Raw genomic sequence first — 23,771 nt, forward strand, 5'->3', positions numbered from 1 at the left:
AAGATTCAGCACATTGAGCCTCCAAACTCCATAAGGGTAAACACACAGGAGCCCAGCAGACATGGGACTATTAACAGAGGCAACTCTCATAAACTGGTTCACATGAAACACTCTGCTCACTTATCTCACACATATCTAACCCCCCATTTTAATAAGATGCCAGATTTAAAATGTCAGAGCCCTCACTTATTATCTTGCTATAGCAAACACTGCTGCTTCAGTGCCCATATTGCAGCCACATCTGATACAGTTATTACTGCTGCTCGCCAGCAGCCCCATCCACCCCTGCGTCCACGTAATTCAACAAGCAAATGGAAACATACTATTGTAAGCACTGATTAATAGGGAATCAGGCTGCTTTCCAGCAAATAAATAAAACAATCAGTGAGCAGCAGTTGGACGGATCAGCTGACTGTCCTGACCCACAACTATTCACAACACACTCACACAGACACAGTCCATTACCCACTCTCTTTCCTCTATTCTCCATTTCTGCCTTATCTGGATAAACTAAATGAACTCAGTAATTAAATTCAGTAATTAATTTTCACAACTGACATCAGGCACCGGCCTAAGGGACGCATCTATTTTTCTCCCCAGATCAACGGAATTAAAACAAAAAATAAAACAAAAAAGGTTAAAAAGTAATTAGTTTGTTGTGGTATATGTTTGTGCTGGTTTTCAATTGACTGCAGCATTGATCTGACCAAATTAGAGTTGTGGTAGAGCCCAAATTGCGAAGGGCGTACCACTGCTCCTTGACTGCTTGGCTTTTTGCTTCCTCTCAGTGATCTGTCCTGATCTCTCCTCTCTCTCCCTTTCTCTCTCTCAGACACTCGCAACAGCAGTTCTCATGCAGTAGACGCCTACAAGCATCTGCTTCAAAGCATTAGAGAGAGGTATTTGTTGAAGTTAGGTTGATGTAAGTGTCAAGTAAGATTAACCTTAAAATGCCTTTTGAAAAATGTGCCATAGCAAAGGATCATTATCTACACAGTATGTAGTTTGGAAATCAACATAATGCTTGGCTTAATATTTTAAATGTAATGGCCAGCAATGTATGTACTGTATAGGTCTGCTTTTATGCTGTTAAAGACACAGAGGCTGTGAATTTATCCTTTTTGCCCTGTCATTATTGGGAATTGTGTGTACATCTTATCTTTTTCAGTGTACTTACTTTTAATATTTTGAGTTAACACTTGCAGACATACTACATTTGGTAGTTTTGTTTTGTTAGCGGATTTGTTCCACATATGTGAAATCAGTGCTCTTGTTGGCATGCACAGTCCGCACAATCACACATGTTGGGTGGCACGTTGATTCTCGTGGAGCAGAGTGGTTGACAGTTATGTCACAGAGATTTCTCTGGCAAGGCAGATGTGGAAACATTGGTTACAACAGTGTCAGCTCTCTCTAAGTAAGCAAACATTGCTTCTGACAAAACAGTATCAACACAAAGTCCATTTAGCAGTTGTTCTGGAGATTTGTTTGGAGATTGTAGCACACAATTGCTCACAGCAGATAGTTTACCCAGGTGCTATTTTCTTTAGAAGATAGTGTGTTTTAATCAAAAGCTCCAGACCAACTATTTAATAGACCTTGTGGGGAGGTGTTTTTTGTAAACTGCCATCTCCAAAGTCAATAATCAAATTCAAGTCACACACTTATCATCCTACTTAATCAATTAATAGCTTTATTTTTTCCTTTTGATTATTTTGTACTTAAAATGTATATAAAAACTGTAACCAACAGTTCAAAACTTTTTACTGTAATTTTACTGTAAGATGTTTTTTGGACTTCTAGATTTGAGGTTTGTTACTGTAGCAAAGAGTAACTGTTTTGTTATTTGAATTTTACATTGTTTTATTTTATTTATTTTGCTGTTGGACTGCTAAATGTATATAGCACTACATTCCATTTACTTGAGTGTAACAAGCTCTTCCATTAATTATATTTCGGAGGGACTTTATATCAGACAGTAAAACACAGATTACCAGAAGACATGCTATTTTTTGTTGGGGAATAATGCCCTGCAGTGTATGACTAGTTTTAAAATGTTGTTTACGGTAAATTTGTTGTTAAATTAATCGAGTAATAGAAAAATAATAGTTTGATTAATGATAAAAAAAGTGATAGATTAATCGATTTATCAAAAAATAATTGATAGATTAATCAATTAATCAAAAAATAATAATCGATGGATTCATCAATAAAAAGATAATAAAGTTAGGTGCAGCCCTAAAAAATAGCACTTCAATAGTAAGTCTACCTCAGCTGTAGGCATCTTTATTGGTTTTGAAAATCCTTGATTTGAATTTCTTAATAGAGTATCACAGGTATGAGTTCTAAAACCTGGAAATTTGCTTATTGTTAGAAACCTTAACTAAAGTCTGCTGTTAACACAAGTTAAAAAGAATTTCATGTTTTGTTCTACGACATAAAATCTGTCAGTAAATACCCCACTTGTGGGGGGTGTTTCAGTACTTTTCGATCATTTTCCAGCACATTTCAACAATCTTGCGATAATATCAGTTATCGTGATAATTTTGGTCATGATAATCATGATATGAAAATTTATTTAACGTTACATCTCTACCTGGGGCACTCTATGGCTCTTCTCTTTCTCTCTGATCTATGTTTATGCTTTTGGTAGTTTTTTTCCCATGAAGGATGTATGCGCCAAATATTACATCATCACGCATTATGCGTAAAGCGCCAAGGCCCTGCAAGTTGTTGGACATTGTATGCCAATGCCCATTTCTTGTGATTAGCCCAAAGTGGGCCAGGTCCGCTGTAAATCTGTCTGAACCAAGGAGGGACCAGATGCATCTGCCAGAGCAAATAAGACATGAGCTTGCAGATTTGTCTGGTTCTCGGGCTAAGGCACAGGCCCAATTGTTAGCCAGCTCCCTTTGAATCTATGATGATTACTCTGTCTGCATCTGTAATGAAGAAGTAGAGTTAATTTGGGGAGTCAGGACAAAAGAGGCTTAGTAACCCGTGTGAAAGAGTCATGCATAAATTCAACTGCACAGACAGCATCTGTAATTTAGCCATCAAATTGCAGGCAGAAAAGCACAAGGAGGCCTTAGTTCTTTTCGGCTCTCAGGTGAGATAAATACAAGCAATTATCTAATGATCTTTCAAATAGCTTCCTTAGACCACAAGTTTAAGCTGTTTGATCAATGCAACCTATGTACCCTTAGAGAAACTACATAATAAAGAAACATAGCACAGCCTCTCCCCTTGCCTGACTTCTGTATCGATCTGCAGGGAAGTGCGCGGCTTGCAGAGTGTAAGCTGAAATTACTCAAATGCTGCAACAACACTCTACAAACAGAGCAAACGAGTGGCACATTGCTGATCTTCCCAGGCAGAACTAGTCCAACAGTTGTTGAGGCAGAAAGACGGCAGTGACAGAACATGATCACAGTGTTCAACTCCTAATGAGAGTGCCTTGTTTTCAGTGAAAAATGAATAGGCTTTGTCACAAGGGAGGAGTGACAGATGGATACGCATTTATGTCTGGCTGTCAGAGTTACTAGACCTGCATTTTGACTGTGCATGCACATGTGGGCAGGTAATGATTGATAAACGGCAGCAAAAAGCATCCATCTTTTACTTTGAGCTTTAAACACAATATGCAACAGGACACATTTTTTTCACTGTCTCCATCTCTAATGCAATGATCCGCCTTACTCCCTCAGGTTATGATAGTGACACTTGTTAAGTGTCAAAGTGTTAAAGGTACATTATTATCTTTTTATCTGCTTAAATGAGCTTAATTCTCTTTTCCACATTCTATTTACTTATTAATGAAATTATATTTTTTACTTGCACCCTCATGTTTTATGTGCGCAATGCTGTTTTATAATATGTGCTTTAATGTTCTTGACGTTCTTACTCTTGCTCATGTCATAAGGGGGCAGGGGAGGGGCTACATGGGTTTCTGGCATCTTAATTGTTCTGTAAACCTTTTTATTTGGTAGGCACTTCGTGCTTGAGCTTGAAACGTGTTATATAAATGAAAATTATTATTATTATTATGGAGGATGTGGACATTAATTTAGTTTCTAACATTTAAAAAAATGAACTAACCCTATCAACAGAGTGTGAAGAGGTCACACCTTTGACTGTATGTCAAAGATGCCTATTAATCGTTTTGCAGAGATATCTACTGCTGAGCAGCCAGGGACGGACCATCCCTTCTGTAATAATACATCCTGGCTTTAGTGGCAATAGTGGGTCATTGCAGCCTCTAGTGTGCTGCAGGAGAGGATGAAGAAGTTGAGCCAGCTGGAGAATAGAGTCAACGTATACAGCTTGGAAGTTGCAGTGAAGAAGTTCGTCAGTGTGTAAGAAACACTGTCAAAAACAGCAAAACTAGAGTAAATATTGATGTGGCTTTCCGACGCTGGAGACAGCTCTTGGAGAATAAAAAGATGTGATTAGATGCTGAACCTGCAATGTTTCCTTCAGATTGGTAAGCAGGGTAAGAAATACGGGGGGTCTTGGACTGTCTGAGATCCTTTGATTGACACTTGAAATCCCCTGAAAGCCTCTTGAAAAATCTTTAATTTTTTTTTTTTTTCACTCGCTATTGTCACTAAAAATGCGATTTGAAAGTGTACTATGTTTGTATTCATTATTTAAATAGCAAAAAATGTATTCGCAAAAAAGAATACACAAAAGTACTGCCTCTGGGAAAGCCTGCCTTTGTGGGTGGTGCTGTTTCACTTTTTTCCCGTCTTAACATGAAATAACAATGAAAGCGCAGTGGAGACACCACTCAGCCACCTCCCGCCCAGCCACACCCCAAAACCTTGTCAGGTAGGGGATGAGGGCTTGGCTCAGTAAGACAGAGACCAAGACAGAGATGTGTTGTAGTTGCGTGAGTAGCTTTATTGTTAATAATACTAGCCTTGGTGATATGTGTGCAAAGCGTGTACATGCAGTAGTTATAATCTTGTATACTGCGTATTGAATCTGTGTAAGACTTCTGCATGACACTGAAAAACTAGACAGGGGGGACCCCACAAGATGGCAGCCTTATTTTTACCGGCTGTATTCTTGCTCTGCTGTCAGTTATGAGTTGCCTTTACTTATGAGTGATGACTGTAAATTGCAAATGCATGGACACTGTAGTGGACCAAAATTTAAAAGGTGAAATACCGCCCCCATTCTGTTGGATTGGATGGCTGGAAATTACATAATGCACCTTTAAACCAATGGCAACTGCACAGAGAACAAGTCATAGTCTGAGAACAAGTCACAAGTCTTTATACATGTTCATTTGGACAAGCCAATTTGCATTTCTGCAAAAAAATATTATATTTGGTGTTGTACTGTTTAAATCATTGTTAAGCTCAATCTTTAAAAAAAACAAGTTGTCTTTGAATATTAGCTTGAATATTAGTCATCATCTTTCATCAATCAGTGTTAATGTAAACACTAGAAGAGTGCAGAGGTACTCCATTCGAAATTTGGAATAACATCTCATTATTAAAATGCCTTAATCCTAATGCCAAGGTACTTCTTGATGTGTAACTATTGACCCAGAGAGGCTGGCATGGTGTATGATGCGTTTAAAACTACTATTCCCACAAGGACAGCTGAAACATGTCCAAAGAATGCAGAGTGGGAACCTCATGTCAACAAGGCAGAAAGGCCAGCCTTTCAAGAGAAGTTTTGCTTTCAAGCACACCAGTGGTTCAGAGATGTATGTGTTAGGCCAAAAGGGAGTTCAAAGCTGAAGTTCAAAGTGCTACTCTAAGATACAAAGACAAAACTGAAGGGGAATTTCTGAGCAAGAAGCTGAGCTCAGTTTGGTATGCGTGGGCTGATGAGAGATGAGAAATGCATGTCAAGGCAAGTTAGTTTGAATGGGTTTTTGATATAAAGGTATAAATATATATATATATATATGAATAAATGCACACCTTTGTGAATACATCATTCTAAAAAGCATCTTGTTTGCAAGTCCCTACCTTGTATGTGTTCTATTCTAATGTGAAAGCATTTGTTCTGTTTTGTATCTGTCCCAGCATTTAAGTAACTCTCTATATCATAGTAAATGATGGATTGCATGAGCATTGTGTATTTGACCTTCTGGTTAAGTGCTTTTGTTTGTTGCACAAATATGAGATCATAAGACTCTTGTACATTGCTCAGGAAAGCATCTTTTAATGCTGAAATGCCTTAAACATCAAATTGCACTGGGTGAGCATTACTTGTGTAGTAATTTGTAATAATTGTGGAGGTTGTCTGTAATCTTAATCCCTTGCTTAATTTGTTAAATAAAAATTCCACCACAAATTAGTAACCTTATTCCACATGCATTGGTAGCTTGGCAATTTTAGCAGTATTTTAGGAGTAGTGTTAAGGTTTTTTTGTTTTCTCCAGTCTCTTTAATGGTCAAGAATTATGAAGGCTGTGTTGACAGCTCCACATGAAAGTGTTGATTGTATTTTGGCTGTGGGAGGCTCACCTTGCCACGCATCATATAAACCCATTCTCAAATCCATCAGAAAAGCGAAATCTCAACAAATGATTAGATGGATGACGTGACAATATTTAAGAGAGGAAAGAAAAGGAGTTCATCACAGTACATTTCTGCTAGTGGTGCTGTGTTGCATTTCTGTGTCAAAGAGTAAAGTTGTAGTTAAATTGTGCATCATATTCTGGGGTGAAAATCAGTATATTCGAGCAAAATACAGACCTCGCTTAACCTTAGCCATATGGACCACAGGAGTGCGTGGGTATTTCTGTCATATATGTGATATCACAATGTCAGATGTGTACATGAAATGTGGTTTAAGTTTCTGACAAGGAAGTAAGTGCATGTTAAAGTAATCCTTGTAGGCAAAAAAAGGTTTCAGACTGTTCTGAATACTCTTTCCAATGTTTTTTTTTTTAATTTTCTCTATTTTAGAGACAAGCCGACATCAACTTGTGACTGCACTATGCTACTGCAAGTGTTACATTGCTGCATGTTGATACATGCTAACGTGGGAAACGTCATCTTTTTTGCGGATGTTGTTGACTTCTGCCAGATTTTGGATCAGAATTCTGCTGGAACATGTCTGTTTGTGTCTAGAAGCTTTTAGTGGTACTTTTTCATGGTAGAATGTGATTTAGACAGAAAGTGAATACTGGTGTTTCAGCACAGACAGTATGAGGAAAACAAAAGCTTTTTTTGTCAGTAAAGCATGTTAACATGTTACAGAAGAAACCTTAATGCCCAGGCACACCAAACTTCACCAGTGGCACAATGTTGATCAACGACCTACCATCATCTTGGTGTGTCAGGGTCTTACATACAAGTATTAACCTAAACATTATGTACTTTATGTCAATAATGCACTCTTTCCCCCTCCCCTTGCCCACTGATAAAGAAGCCAAAAACACACATACACACCCTTAAAACACCAACACAACCAAAAAATGTATTGAATTCTACTGCCTACTCCGTCTTGTTTTTATGGCTTATCACAGGAAAGGGAAACTGATATCACAGCCTCCCCCCTACTCAATACTCTCAGTCTGTCACCCGGAAAGTTGTTAGATTGCGGGTATTCTATAATGGAGGCTGGGTGGTGTGGGCAGTCGGATGTCTGTGCTGCTGGTGGTAAACCTTCCTTATGTCTTCCAAAAGTGCATTTCTAATGTTATTTTGAATTTGCCCCACTGTAGTTCTGCATGCTGCTTCTCTTAACTGGTTTGTATTTTTACAGCTGCTCAGGGATTGATTAACATCTGGTGCTCATGATGAAAGCAATTAACTCGCTGGTGTTACAAGAAACTGGTTATGTGTAGAAAAGATACCTCTCACATCCAACATATGACATTTGACTTGTAGATTTTTTTTAGTAGATGTAGTCTGTTCACTTTTGTTGGAAACCATTTCTGAATGCCAGTGTTGTGTGCCCAGGATCACAGCTGAGAACCACTTACCTTTTGAGAAAGTCACAGTTAGAACTTTTGTGGCTGCAGTTGTAAACATTTGATGAAATTCTCTTTGCTCACAGTGTGCAACACAAGCACACTGGTCCAGCCATCACTCAGCAGACTGAAAAAAGTCATGACCTGCTGTATTTACCACATTTCAGATTGAAGAAATGGCATAATATCTCAGGCGAACATGACCAGAGATGTGGTTTTTGAGGCTTTTATGCTGTTTATTGTGGCACATGCAGTGGGATTTATCCAGAAGGTCTTTAATCCTTCCACTCTCATATTTGTGCTTTTAACATTTTGTAACCATTTATTCCCTTGTTTTTTAGTCCACTGAATGACTAAATTAGAACTGACACTAATGGGGGTTATAATGTATAGTGGGCGATATATCGACTATACTCGATGTATTGTGGCTTGTTCCACATGCGATATATAAAATGACTATACCGTGAACATTGAGTGGAAATTGTCACGTTGTTATATGCCACCGGTGTTTGGGTTCCCTCTTCTCTCCCCTGTTTCATCGCCTCTCACACATACACACACACGTGTACAAAAAGCAGGGCTTTTGTAGAACTCCAGACTGTGTATTATTTATTAATATTATTAGTATTAGTATTATTATTATCATTCTTGTGCTGCGTAGTATTATTATCATTATTATTTTTATTTATAAGTCACATTTTGCGACCGTGGTGCACCACTATGACTTGCAAATACTGTTAATATATGAATTGGAGAGCTGTTAGTTTCCAGCTTAGAGTGATTTTAGTTGTCAAGTTTGATAGTGCTGCCCTAACAGTCAAAATGAGTGGTAGTGGCTGTCGTGAGGTGTGTGTTCGTATTTGCAGAGCCCCGATTGTGTCTATTTAGTCACATTTTGCGACTACGCAGCACCAGTATGACTTGCAAATATTAGTAATATATGATCTGGAGAGCTGTTTGTTGCCCGCTCACAGTAAATAAATCCTCATGGTTAAAGGCGCCATAGTATCTTTTTAACTGTCTGTTAATGCAAACATCCAACTGTTGACCGGAAGCTTCAAGTCTACAACTAAAATATAGACACTTCTGGCCTGAGACAAGCTGGGCTCTTCAAAATTAAAGCTCCATGGGTTCCGCTTTGATTAATTATAACAATACTTTTTTTTATAATTTCATTATAAAAGTACTTTATTTAACTTCTTTATAACTGCATTTTCTTAAATGTCATTATAACAGTCTGGTATTTAACTTTATTATATTACAGTAGCTATGTTAACTTTATTGTAACTGCAGTTCATTCAGTAATTTTGGAATTTATGAGTTAACATTAGTTTAAAGGACATTTAAAAATATCAAGGTTGTGATATAGCCTTAAAATATCACTTTATTATTATCAAAGCCATATTGCCCAGACCTAATTTATAATTTGGCAAACATACTGGTGCCTTTGCTTGTTCTGTAAATGCATTTGCTTGTGACTCACCTATGATTCATGTAAATTAATATTTTTATATGGGTATTGCAGCCTGTTTCCATATGAGCATTTTTGTTCTTCCTGCTGATGTATTGAACCACTGGTCAAACATGAATTAGAATTAGAACTTATTTGAAACAAAATTGTCAAATGTAACTCATTTCCACCTTTACAGTCATGTAAGGAGATGTGTCCTGACACAGAGAAGTGAAGGCAAGGTGTTGACTGTGTAATACTTTGTGTTTTATCAGATATCGGACATTCGTCTCGGAGGACGCAGGCCCCAACACGCTTGTTGCCACAGTGCTGGCGAAGGACCCAGATGGTGACAGTATCACCTATAAGATCACCACAGGAAACGAGGAGGGCAACTTTATCATTGACAGCCAAAAAGGTCAGACATGCTGCATTTTTAATCATCTGCCCTTTTTCTTTTGTTCTTCTTATCTGCACATTGGTTCTCATTTAACTAAGTATTTATGGAATTTAATTGTTATTATTGCCAGTTTATTTATTTCCATTTTTATCACTTTTCAAGCACGGCAATACACAGACATCTTAATGCAAAGACAGTGCACAAATAGCTGGGGAGGATTTTCTGGCAATGGTGTAGAGTGGGACATTATGGTGAGAGAGGGTCCCTTTCAAACAAGAACATAAAGTCCCTATAACTCTGGCCTGACCCGAGAATTGTCAAAACATTCTTATCCAAACTCGTCACATGGTGCCGCTCTGTCAGTGACCTTCTACGTCTACTTATGATGTTTTAGGTATCCTTTTGCGTCAGCTGTTTATGCTCCAGGATGCTGCTACTCTGATGTCAACAAATACACATGGTGGCATGACACTGCAACATCCTTATGTTTATGTAACAGCACGTGACAACCAACATGGCTGTCATGATGGTTAGTATTAGGCAACAAAGTCACAGATGGTTAGGTCTCGGCAAAAACGGCACATGGTAAGGTATAGAAAAACCATCTTCACAGGAAGCAAACTCTTGACTCCCGCATGAAAGTCAGTTTTTGTGGGACCCATCCACCTCCACACCTACCTGCTCTATAAGCGCGATCATGCTCCTTATATTACATAGTGACCGGCACACTTATTACCTAACGCAATCCTTCAGAGTTTCATGCTCACACAACCTGTTCTGTCTGGCTGTGTTCTCAAGTGACACTGTCCATGTGTGTTGTATGTGGAGGGGCCTGGTGCTGTCCAGCCGCATTCCAGTAGGACACGAAGGGTGACTTTTGCCGTCACGCTTGTATGCTGAAAGCACTGACAGAGTGGATGTATTTGAAAATTTTGGAGTGAGAAGTGGCCCGGAAATGCCCTCTTGGAGCCTTTTTTTCCTCTTCTCTCCCTCCCCATTATTGTCATAATTGTTGTGATTTTTTATGAACATATTAATCAAATGTGTCTTTCTGTTTGTCACTGCAAGATCAAGATAAACTTTATTGTCCCCTGAGGGAAATTTGTCCTGGGCTGCAGTACTACACAAAGCTGCAATCACAAGCTTTATTATACAAAAAATACAGCATGAAAAACACAAGACAGTCCAAACTGGTACCACAAATTAGATGTCACCTGCAGATGAAAAAAGAAAGTTACATGGCCTTCCTGTATTGCACTTGCCCTATAATATTACCTTGCTCTATTATTAGAACAGATCAGAATAGAACGTTAGGCTGCTCAGGGGCCTGTTGTTATTGTGCGATTCACGTAAATTACCGTTATGCGCAAACTCTGATATCTCCACAAAGATTGTTTTTTTCTGCAGTTATTTTCACCCTGCTTTACTCTCTGACCTCCCTGCTATATTTACGTACACCGTATAAATGTAAAAGCTCTGCAGTTTGTCAAGCATGCCTTTGGGCGTCCTGAAAATATGCTTCATATAATGTGTATAGTATAGTTTTATGTCCTTCGCTGTATCCACTATTCTGTGGGCGATGATGCTTCACCAGCCTTCCTCTTACTGCAAGAAGATTTGTCAAGGATATTTAAATCCTGACAGGTCATGTCATGGAGACGTTAGAATAATCAGCCATACTGTGAGGAGCGTTTCCACGGTGCCTTTGTAACAAAATACCGTCTGAGGTTTATAGTCACACATCTCAACTTCCTCTGAGGCAAGAGCAGCAATGCCAGAAGCAATGTGAAATAGGAAACTGCGTTAATGACGCTCTGTGTGTGTGTCTGTGTGAGTGTGTGTACCAGATAAATGGGTGGGGTGGGGCAATTTCATAGTGGTTTGACCCCTTTGTAAATTGCAACCCCCTCTGAATCTGCATATCGTATTATAGGGTAATTCGATGACTTTTACAAATTCAATTACTTAGAACTTCAAGGCACAATTTCCTCTGTTCACCAGCAATGACATTCACTGTCAGCTGATTGTAGCGGTCATTTTATCGAGGAGGGAGAAGACTTGTAGCATATAACTTGATTCCATCAGCTATCAAATGATGAGCACAGGCTTGCTTTGCCATTTATATTCTTTGACTCTTGGGCATTTGGTCACATTGCCAAAATGTTTGCCCGTCATTGCCTATTAAAGGTTATCTTTTTATTTCAACTTTGCATTTTCAAACCGACAAGCTTTGTATTAAAGTTCAGTGTAAAGGCAAATTTAAATGTCTGTGTGTCTGTCTAGAGGACATCTTCCAATTTGCCTGCAAAATTTCTGCTTATTACTCCATGTGCATGCTGTCTTCTCTGCGGTTTAGATGCTAATGTCATCTGCTGACATTATTTGCATTTAACGTACATTGATCACTTCAGCCGTACATCTGCTAATCCATACTATCACTATCATTAGAGTTTATCAATGGAATTAAACATAATTTTATGAGATAATACTGGAAGGTGGCTGCAACTAATTATGTTCACTGCAGATTCATCTTTTGATTTAAAAGTAATAATAACTGATTAATGGTTCATTAACTAAGCCAATAGTCAGCTACTGTACTGACCACCTAGTTCAGTCCAGAATCAATATCCTGTTGTTGTGACTGTAATGGAAATTGATAAGAAAGATGCAGCCGAGAAAGGCTTTAGATTTATGCATTCATTTTTAACCATTTCTGGTCTAAGTTTGATCCAACTTCCCAGAGTGCAGGGTGTTGTCAAATAGTCTTCTGTGGATTTAGGCTCAAAATGTTCCTCATTAAGATTATAAATGCTGTGACTGTACTTTAGGCTACTGTACATAACTGTGCAGGATAAGTAACCTCAAAATGCATTTTAACACATTCATATTTTCCTCATGTTTGAGGATATCCTTAATGTGCCCTAGTGTATCTCCAGGTGACTTTCCCTTTTTATTTTCTAAAAAATTGGTAAAATCACATCAAATTTGGCATGGACTTTTTTAAATGGCAGTTTATATTTGAGCCAGCCATAGACATTGTTATGACATCAGACATGCCTGCATGGGAGGCTCTACCTAAAAACACTGCTTTAAAGAAAACTGTAATGTATAGGGCTAACTCCTTTTATCTTTAATAATTTACTGGTGAGTTGACAATATGAATCTGAGAGAACTACTTACTTTCTCATTTTTTTTTCTGCTATTCAGTTTTGTTGAACTAATAATTAATGGCAGTAATAACCAGTGTGGATCCTAAAAAGCATTTAAAAAAATCTGCAAGATTTGTTTAATATATGATGTGTAATATAATGTGAGAAATAATTCCTGTAATGTAAGTCTTTCTTCATCCGTCATCAGAATCCACACAGCGTCTGGGGGAAAATGCTGCCAGCGCTAAAGCACAAGTGCACTCTATTAAATCACAAGTGCAACTTATAACATGCATGCACACTTGAAATAATAAAAATAAAACTTGTTCACGTCACCTCCATGTCTTTAATATGAAGGGATGGGGTTGGGATTGAAGGCCACTAACAAGCTGGCAAAATTGGAATGGACGGAGATATAAGAAAAGACATATCCTTGAAGCATTTAATCCATTAATAAAGACAGATTTTCAGTTGATCAGCTAATTGATTAAGTGTTTCGGTTTGACAACTCAATTATACTGTATCAGTGTTATTATAAAAAATACAGTAAATAGGATTTGGGTAGACGGCTAACATTCAAGTGAGTTAAAAGGGTCATACAGCACATCATCAGGTGGAAAATAGTAAAAATTACAAATTCCAAGGCACAAGCCCAAAATGACACCCAGAAATAATACGATGCATGTTTTTATGCTTTGATGGCTTTGGGATCAGAAATTGCAGTTTGAATGGGTTTCAGTGGCACAGTTTTTTGCACTTAACATATGAATGTTACAATTTTGTTTACACAGTGTATTGTAGACTTATTGTAGGAGCTGAGCTGACATTTACAAGATTAAAGAAAAATACACAATCACGCCAAAATGTATGCCATATGCATGAACACAGCCAAAATTATCAAAAAATGAAGAATGAAAAGCTCGTACAATGCACCAAATAGTCTATGAGGGTAAAGTAAAAAAAAACCTTCAGTAATGATAGATTTACAGTACATCAAATGACAGTCATAATCACACATGCACACACACACACACACACACACACACACACGCACACACACACACACACACACACACACACACACGGGGCAGTAAGCCTAATACAGATAAACACCAAATGCACTACACAATTTGTCTGCCTCAAAATGTGTGAGCCAAAGTGTGACACTATAATGCTTGTAATATAATCCAGTATCTTGTTTCAAAGAGCCCAATATTTGGTCATTAAAACTATTTTATGATTCTCATAATGGAAGGCAAGCATGTTGGATTCTGCCCACCCTCTCCAACCCACCTCATTCTCTCTCTGCTACTGATGAAATCGTTTATTGCCTCTTCTCCCCTCTCATTGCCCCCTCCCTAACTCATCCTAAATGTCTGACAATCATTCAAGCGATTGTTTTCCTCCCTTCCAGCAGAAGCAGCCCTGCCGGCCCTCCCTCTCCATGTTAATTTGCCTGTAACTCACCCCAGAATACAGTGTGTTTCCCTGAGATTTAAGGTGCCCATTAGGATCTGAGCAGGACGGTCAATAGGATGATCACGCTCTTCCTATTAAAACCCATAAATACAGAAACACCCACTCACCCTCCTCCAAGGGGTGGAAGTATTTACTGACAGCTAAGGGGAAATGTTGGCGCCAATAAACGAGCTTCAATCATTCCCTTTTTTTCTCAGCCAAGTTTTATGGCATTTTGGAAAAGACTATTTCCTTGAGAGGGAGGTGAGTTTGTTTTCAGTGAAGACTCCTAGATAACCTGTGGAGGGGTAGCATTAGTTGTCCTGTTGTCTTGTTTTATTTCTATTATTTAGTCTTTCCTCCTGAACTGCTCGCCTCCATCTATTGTGTTTGGTCTGATGTGCTGACCTGTGTCTGATCCTGCTTTATATAACAAACCCACATTATTTTGCCCTCATTCTTGTCCCTGCTACCCTCTGGCAAATACATTGCTATTCTCTTTTTCTCTCCTTCACAAGTCCACTCCCCTCTCTTCTAAACCTCTTCTTTATTTGTCACTCCATCTCTCATCCCTTGTCTTCACTCTTCCCTATTTCTCTCCTAACTCCAGTCTCAAGTTGGCATGATGTTGACTTGAGGAAGCACTTCCTCCAACCCTCTCCCCTAACCTAACCCCCCACCCCCCCCCCCCCCCCCTCCTTTGTCCCCAGTCCCCTGTGTTGTCTCTCACCCATCCCATGCTTCATCCTTCCACTTCCTCCCTTCTGGCTGCTTTCATGTGAAGTGACGGCTGCTCGCTGACCCCCGAGGAAACATCTTCTCCATCTCTGATAAGCCATGATATGTGCTGGCCCTGTTAGTGGCAACACCCCCACACACAGAGAAACATTTGTAGACATGGAAAAAAACACAGTCTTAGGCTTGATTACACCCACAAATATTAACTTTTATACCTATTGTTATTGGCTTGTTTTTTTCCTGACTTAAATTGACTTTGTTTTTGTCTCTGTTAAGTGTCTTTGAGTATTGTGGAAAGCGATCTAAAAATAAAATGTAATATTATTATTATTAAACCTGATTGAATCATGGTTTAAGCTTAACTCTTTGAAGCCTGAGTAAATTGGCTTTCAAAAACATGGGATGGGCAATTTAAGAAGAAATTACCCCAAAAAATAGCACAAAATTAGGAAAAATAAAGTACTAGAAAAGTATGTGAAATCAGCAAAATAAACCCAAAACAAACAAAAAAAACAATGGGGAAAGTAACAAAAAAAAAAAAACAACAAAAAAAACAAAAAAAACCACACAAAACAAAAACAGGGAACTGACTGAAAGAAAGTACTTCGAATAATAATAATTCTGTAAATGTATTTTAAATATATAATTATGATAACTAGAAATATAGTTTTCTAGACAGTTTTAATGAACTTTTTTCAAAATATTTTTTGTATCTAAAATCTTCTTGCAGTATGCAGGACATTTCATGGCAGCTTTGTTGTTGTTTGCTAATTTTAAACCCAGTTTTACTAAAGTCTGACTAGAGCTAATTCTAGATTTAATTCATCCACACAGGCATGCACAGACAAAGCACAGACCATAAGCATGAAGAAACACCTGTATTTGCGGCCTACACAGAATTCCACACAGAGCATGTATGCACAGCATGCATCCACAGTAATACAGACCAGCACATACACCCACAATAAGAGCTATGCACATACACAGGGCCATAACCCATACTGCAGGGACACATATCTCACAGATTAGAACAGACGCTTGCTGTATGCTTTGTTCTTAGAATGTCCTAAAACCTTTTCCATGTCCCATTTTCAACCACTTACCCAGCATGTGTTGCTCTCATCTAAGGCTTTTAGGCCCTATTAGATGTTTATGCCAACCAGAGGCAGAGTGAAGCAGGGATTGGACCACAGGGCACCTCTGGTGCTCCCTGTATATGTACCATAGCGAGCAGGCAGTAGCCTCTTTCTGTGTCTGCCTGCTGCCTTTACTGAACTGGTCACATTTATCTGGCCTTCTGTCTCAATTCATTAAGCATGAGTGCACTCCGCGGCACTGTTGGAGCGGCGTGGGTGGAGAGAGAGACGGGTGGAAGAGTGCTTACATTCTTAATGCATCTTTGGTAGGGATATACATGCCTTTTTTCATTATTATTCTAATTTATGATTCTAGGGGCCACGAGGGGCCAGCTTTCTGATGTTTGGAATCCAAATAAAACTGATTACTGCTTCTATTTCGTGTTTCGCCTATTCCATTCTGCTGTCACTGCTAGCATTATTAATGTTACTTAGAAATCTTTGAGTCAAAACCTGGGCATATAAGCCATTGACATTTGCATTCCACATCAGCACAATCGAGGTGAATGCAATTAGATTTGTGATCCTCAAAGCATTAAAAAATACATTCAAATTTACCAGCCTGTCTTTCCAGAGACCATGCCCCTGTTACTCTTGAAAGTTAACAGAGGACGCTATCAACAGTACTACTACAAGTTCTTCATTAGAAAGTAGTTACAATGGAAAGTTTACACTTTGAGGTCTGTAGATTAGCTAGGGTTCCAATCACTTCAATCGCATCATGGAGGAGGCAAATCAAACCCAGTATATCTGTTTTTAACCATGTTAGGGGTGTGGCTCCAGAGACAGCAGTGTTATACCCCTTTCCCACCAAAATTAGCGCACACATGGGTTTTTCAAACACGGGCAAACTCGCTAAATATAGGTTATCGACTGCATTCCCACTGCGGATGAACCCGAGACTGCCTTTCTGTCAGTATTTGTGTGTGTGTGTTTGTGTGTGTGTGTGTGTGTGTGGGGGGGGGGGGGGGGGGGGGGTTGTTTTGTTGGTGTGTCCATGTGACGTCACAGGGGATAGGTAAATGGCAGGAACATAGGTCTTTGAAAACTTCTCAATGGGTTTTTCCCTTTTCATATATCTCTTACTTATTCAGTCTCTCCTTCAAACTCATTGCAGATGTATTTGAATCAGTGTTTTTGCGCTGCTTAGGAGGAGACTGATTATAATTAATGATGTTGCATCATTGCATCTTGCCAGTTATGGAGCTGAAATTACACCATTTACATGAGCATTGAGATCACATTAAAGCCAATTGGAGCCGGAGGTGATAAAACCCTCTGACTACTACAGTCATTTGACCCAGGTGTGAATGCGAACACATTCTCATTGCATTAAAAAGCCAGCAGTAAACAGTTGTAAGGGTTTTTTTTGTGCAGTGGAAATGAGGGATGAACGAATAGTTGATGGGTCAAACACTTTGATCCAGACTGAAATGTTTCAACAACCATCAAAGGAATTGCTTTGAAATTCATACAAATGTTTATGGTCCCCAGAAGATGAATTTTATGGACGTTGGTGATTTTTTCCCAACAGTCTGCTTATGGCATTATGCTCACCCATTCAAACATCTAATTGTTTGTCAAATACATTGATGTTAACATTTGCGGTTTTAAGTGAATATCTCAAAATGTATTGGATGGAGTGTTCTTAAATTGGTATCAACATTTATGTCCCCCTTAGGATAAATTGTGATCCATTGGTTGGTTTATGGTCATCTCCTGCAAAACCAATGCCACTTCCCACAGACTCAGCTGTGCTTTGTGTTTACCAAGGTAAACCATGGTAAACACACTAAACACCATCTTAGCATGCTGAAATTAGCATTTAGCTCATAGTATGGCTATGCTCTATTACAGCACTAACAAGCAGTTTTCAAGCATCCTTGACATTTAACATATGCACAAAAATAGCACCTACTGTGTATTTAGAAGGGTTTAGTATTGTTTGGGTGTTTTCCTAGACTGGTTCCAAAACTATGCTTTTTAAAAGGTACTGCTGCTTGAACTGATAAAAAAAAAAAAAAAGTGCAAAACAATGGCCAACAATGTGAAATAATGGCTTTTATTTAAAAGGCAAATTTGAACTTGAAATTAAATGTATTACCTTTTAACAGTTTAAAGTACACTTAGATATATAAATATTAATTAATACAAATCACTATGAACAAACTCACATGGCATGTTCACATGATCAATAAAACCTTAACCAGCAACAACAGTTTAACACTAAACAGTCAGAGTACTAATAACAGCAAAATAATTATTGTCTCCCTAACCTTAGGAGAGACTCAGCAGCCGGACATCCCTCCATTATCTGTTTAGGAGAGACTGAGAATGTTACTGCAGCGAGGATAGCTAGTCCACCTTAACCGTCCATCTTAAAAGGAGCCTGATCAGGGTCCAATTGGAAGCTAACTTAGCTCAAAAACTTAGGGGCTAATCCCCTTCGCTGTAAGCAGTAGATGGCAAACAAAACAAAGACACTTGTCCTGGGTCTTGAGGAGTTGAAGCATTAATTTACTGACAAATAACCTAAAGTGTTCACACATTACACAGCTACATTTCACCTCTCTGCTCTTCGGTCACTGCAGGTCCTCTCTGTCACCGGCACCCAAGCACACATGTTCTCTTTTTCTCTCGGCAGCACACTCGCTACTCACACTATCTGGAACTGATACCTGCGTCATGATTCCGTTCTGTAGGTTCCACTCATATAGGAGCTAGTTTCCATGAATGGCACTGGGGTTGGGTACCAAACCCTAATATTAACCACCTATTGTACCAAATGCTGTTAATAATAATGGCTCATGGAGATTTGATGTCAGCATTAATTTCAGTATTGAAATAATTTGCAGCTAAATGGGTGGTTAATTTACTTATTTATCTTTTGTGACTGTAACGGGTGGTTTTAGGACCCAGATGCAGTACACCAAAACGCTCTTTCGGTTGGTAATAACTTTTATTTAAACCAGTACAATTAAAGCTCAGCTTACAGGCAGAGAGTTCGTTCTTCGAGCGGACAACCCTAGTAATGTCTCTGGGTTTCCCACGAAGCGAAGAAACGAAGCTTGTACCCACTGTGGCTGGCGAGGAGGAAACCCCGTAGCTCCACTAGCCGTCAACACGTGCTGGAACGCCGACGGGGATCGAGCAGAGGAATGGTCGGGAGCAGGCAGGGGTTCGGTAACCAGGAAGTCCGTCCGCGGAGGTAACAGCACCGACAGGGATCAGGCAGAAGAAACGTCGAAGCCGAGCGGAGGAGTCTTTACCAGGAGAGCCGTCAGATTTCCAGAGCACCGAAACAGAGCACGTGGTCGAGGACAGAAGGCAGGTAGGTTCACTGGGAGTCAGGCGAGGAGAGCAGGTCAGGAACAGGCAGAGTCGGCAACGGGAGATCTGGTAGGTAATCGCTGGAAAGACGTGCATAATGCAGAGGAACAATCTGGCAGAGTGTGAGCGGGCTGGAGAGTCTTAAATACTGTGTTGATTGGTGATGGGCTGCAGCTGTGGGGAGAGCAGGCTGCAGCAGTGGGCGTGGCTAACAGGTAGAGCAGAGCAGAGGGAGGGTGAGTGGAAAACTACTGGCAACAGGTGAGGAGGAGAAACAGCAGGTCCATGACAGTGACCATTGTTTGTTGACCTAGGTCTGTTTCTCTTTCTGTAGCAGTCGTTCTATTTTTAGTCTCATTCTACCTCCATTTTGTGATTTTTAATTTTTTTAAATTTATTTATCATGATCTCTTGTAAACCCATTCTACAATGCAACCCCTATCAGCCCCAGCCATGCACCATACAATGGCCTATTTACATTTGGATAATTAGAAAGTGAGAGCCCACCATCCTGGCCACTGTCATTTCAGAGTATGAGCAAATTGCTTTTTTTCATTGTAGTAAAGGCGTCCAGGTGGGAGATTTGGCCTGCATACATGGAGATGCTGAAATGGCCAAACCTCAGCTGAATGTCAGCAATACTCATGTCCAATAAGTGTCCATAATTAGATACCTGATCCACATGAAAGAAAGAGCAGAGTAAATTGCATACGCAGGCTTCATTGTTTGTACTGAAGGAAAGGTAAAGCAAGAGTCAGGGTTTATATACAAAGAAACATGATGCAGCCTTAAGTGTACAGGTAATTGGTGGGTTATGTCTCATACAGAACCATGCTGAAAATGATTCCAGTTATATTCCAGTTGATACTGAAATCAACTATCTTTATTGTGTAATTCATCATAATAAATAATTTCTACTGACTGTATATTTGACCCCACAGTAGAAAGCTGTAAACTTCTTTATACAAAAAGTATAAAGAAGTTTACAGCTTTCTACTGTGTCAAAAGGTCAAAAGGTCGAGGTACAAATTGTGTGTCATTCATATCTGCTCTTTCCAGGCCATGAATAAGCTTACATCTTGTACATTTGTTCCAATAGCGTCTTACCTTTAATGAAATAATTCTTCATAACATAGGAGGCATCTTATACAGCTTGAAATCCTGAAGTTTTGGCTTCTTATGCCAAATGAAAAAAAGTAAACATCCTTGTGGATTAGTGAATTTTCTGGGCATTCTATGTGAAAACAACATAACAAGTCTAATTAGGTACCTTTTTACATATTGTTCTTTTTTTTTGTGTGTGTGTGTGTTAACTTGGATACCCATTAGCTGCGGCCAGGCTAGGTCCAAGGTCTGTTATCCCCCTTCCTTTACCCCTACATTTCCTGTTTGTTTCTACTGTTATGTATCAAAAAAAGGTGCCAAATAAAGAAACAAAGGGTTTTGTGGGGAAAAATATGTATATATTATTCAAAGTTATGTATCAAACAAAACATTGTTCTGGTATTAGTATCAAAACTCAGGTGCAGCGCCATATTGGCACCAATAAAGACTTCAATATGCTGCCCCGGTGGCCAATGAAAAGCAGCTGGCAGGAGTAGTTGGTTGTATGGAATACACTGAAGAAGCCTGTTCTGTTAAGTGTGTAGATGGTAAATTAGGATTGGTTGATGAGCATCAAAGCCGATGGCATGATAGGACATTCCTCTTGGATCCGGTGCAGTGAACTCTATTTATTTTAGCATGATTAGCACACCAAAAGTAAGTGGTTATGGTACCAACTCTGGCTTGCTCAGTTTGATCTTTATTGCATGTTAGAAAAATAATTGATTGTTCAGCTGATGGGCCATTGGGGTATAGATGCTGTATACATATCATGTGTTCAGAGGACCAGTATGGGTCCGTGGCTCAGGGGCTGGGAAAATCTGCAGTCTACAACTCTTTAGGGCACCATCTTTGGGTTGCTTATTTTTCTGCTTTTGTTATGCTTTTATAATTTTTCATCGATGAACTACAAGGGAATATCAATGTATCTGTACATTACACAGTCCTCCTCAGAATTAGAAAAAAGACCAACACATAAGTAGTTACTGGGTCTGTTCAGCCAGATTTCATTTCAACTTGACAGTGCACCAACATGAGGGCTGGGAACAACAATCACATAAAAGCAAGGCACTATGATACTGTATGTTTTAATAATGTACCACAGCCTGCATGCCCTTGTGGTTTAATATTAACTTTTCCTATAAATGATTCATGGATGTCTTCCTGTTTGTCATCTGCTTCTTTTGTGTGTCAGAGTTGCATGGTTAAGGAAGGATCATAATTCAGTGATACAAACGTCTTGTAAATAATATAAAATACGCTGTCGTAGCATTTTTAGGAAACTGAAGATATAAGAAAATGTAACTTCTGCAAGGCTGCAAGACTTTGCTGTTCCAGAAACTATAAGAATTTAGGTTGCTTTCACAATGGAGGTGTTTGGTTCCTTTTTAAACGAATCGTGGAGCACTGTCTTACAGTCTGGTTGGTTTGAGTTGTCATGAAAGCTCAGTTGAACTCTGGTACAGACCGCTTATAAATGTCTGTCTCTGTTGCGTCCAAATGCACGAGCTCGGTTCACTTTAGAGGAGAACGCGATCTAACAGAAATGTAGGAAGTTGACCAAAAACAGTGCTAATCCATAACTTCTTATGACCGTATTGTGCTTGTCGTCTGTGGAATCATCTTATACAAAGAGTGAAATGCTTGAAAACTCTCTGTCTTGTCAGCTGCTCATGTTGTTTGCTTTCTTCAAAGTGCAGTGTGAACGCTCACCGAACCACATGAAAAATGCAACAATGTTACAACTTAACCTCTCATCACACCAAGTCTATCGAACTGTAGGTGTGAAAGCGCCCTCTGGCATTTAAGAATTATGTCACGTGTATTTTCAGTACTAGCACCTTTTGTGTTTCACAGTCAAAAAGAATATCAAAATTCTGATCCAACACACCATATTCAAACTGTGCTGTGTACAGAATGTCGTGAAAATCAGCACATTTTTGCGAGACTAATAGAACTGAAAACAGAAAAAAAAAAAAAATGCATGCATGTGGTGGATTTGTGTTTACCACAAAATCTGCACTTCTTTAACAGAAAACTGCAATGCATGTGAGAAAATATTAATAACAATCCACACACAAGCTTTTTAAAAACAGCCCTACAGTTTTCTCTGCATAGTGTTGGCTGGCTGTAGTCTGGCCTCAAAAAAAAAAAAAAAAAGTCATTGTTGGACTTTATTATATGTGGCATAAACCTCTGCAGCAGGGTTTGTATAAGTGTTTGTGTGCACTCGTGTGTATTTTGCTGCGTAAGTGTGTGTGTGTGAGTATATTTATGTATTTTTATGTGTCAGACATTATGCATGACACATCTTTCTTGAGGCAGCGCTTCCTCCTCTTACACCTCTACGTCTACAAATTGGAATCATATTACCTCCCTCTCGTTCTCTTTCTCTTCCTGTCTATTTTTATCCCTTTCCCTTTCCCTTACACACACATACACACACACACACACACACACACACACACACACTGTCTCTCTCTCTTAAACACACACACTTTTTCACTCTCACTCTCTCTCAAACACACACTCAACCCCCTACACAAACCCTTAACCATGGACAGCAGTGCCAGGGAACCAGCCATTGTGACAAACACCTCGAGGCAGACACCCCCTCCATGGCAATCTTCCATCTCTTGTACAACACACACACACACACGCACACACACACGCACGCACGCACACTCAAAGGCAAACAGAAGGGACATACTGTACATGTGCAGCTCAGAAATTTTGAGTTTGTACAGCTTTAACTTGAGGAGAGCAGAAATTGTCTTTGCTTTTGTCTTGTCTCCATTATCAATCATTTCCAAAGACTCATCTGCAAATCAATATAATGTAAATCTTCCTTTTGCACGTACCATGCTGGTGCAGTAGGTGCGCGCGCACACACACACACAAAAAGAAAAGAAAAGAAAATCATGCTCCGTCTGGCTGCAATCTGTCTCATCAGTTCCTTTGGTCTGGTAAACAGAGATAGGATGAATAGTACAAGCACACATACATATCTATGATAAGTGTACATATGAGTCCAATTCCAGGGCCCCTTGTGAAACAGCAACCAA

At 39.2% G+C, this 23,771-nt stretch overlaps 1 protein-coding gene across 1 annotated transcript in view; it reads left to right on the forward strand.

Annotated features, from left to right (window-relative positions):
• The window catches only part of si:ch211-186j3.6 (neural-cadherin), a 384,238-nt gene that overhangs the window by 142,760 nt on the left and 217,707 nt on the right, over positions 1-23,771 (forward strand). The window contains 1 exon segment of the mRNA XM_042487073.1: positions 9,667-9,809. Within this exon segment, the coding sequence (XP_042343007.1) occupies positions 9,667-9,809 (143 nt within the window).

The sequence above is a fragment of the Plectropomus leopardus genome, chromosome 1, assembly GCF_008729295.1.
Source record: "Plectropomus leopardus isolate mb chromosome 1, YSFRI_Pleo_2.0, whole genome shotgun sequence".
NCBI classification, from domain to species: domain Eukaryota; kingdom Metazoa; phylum Chordata; class Actinopteri; order Perciformes; family Serranidae; genus Plectropomus; species Plectropomus leopardus.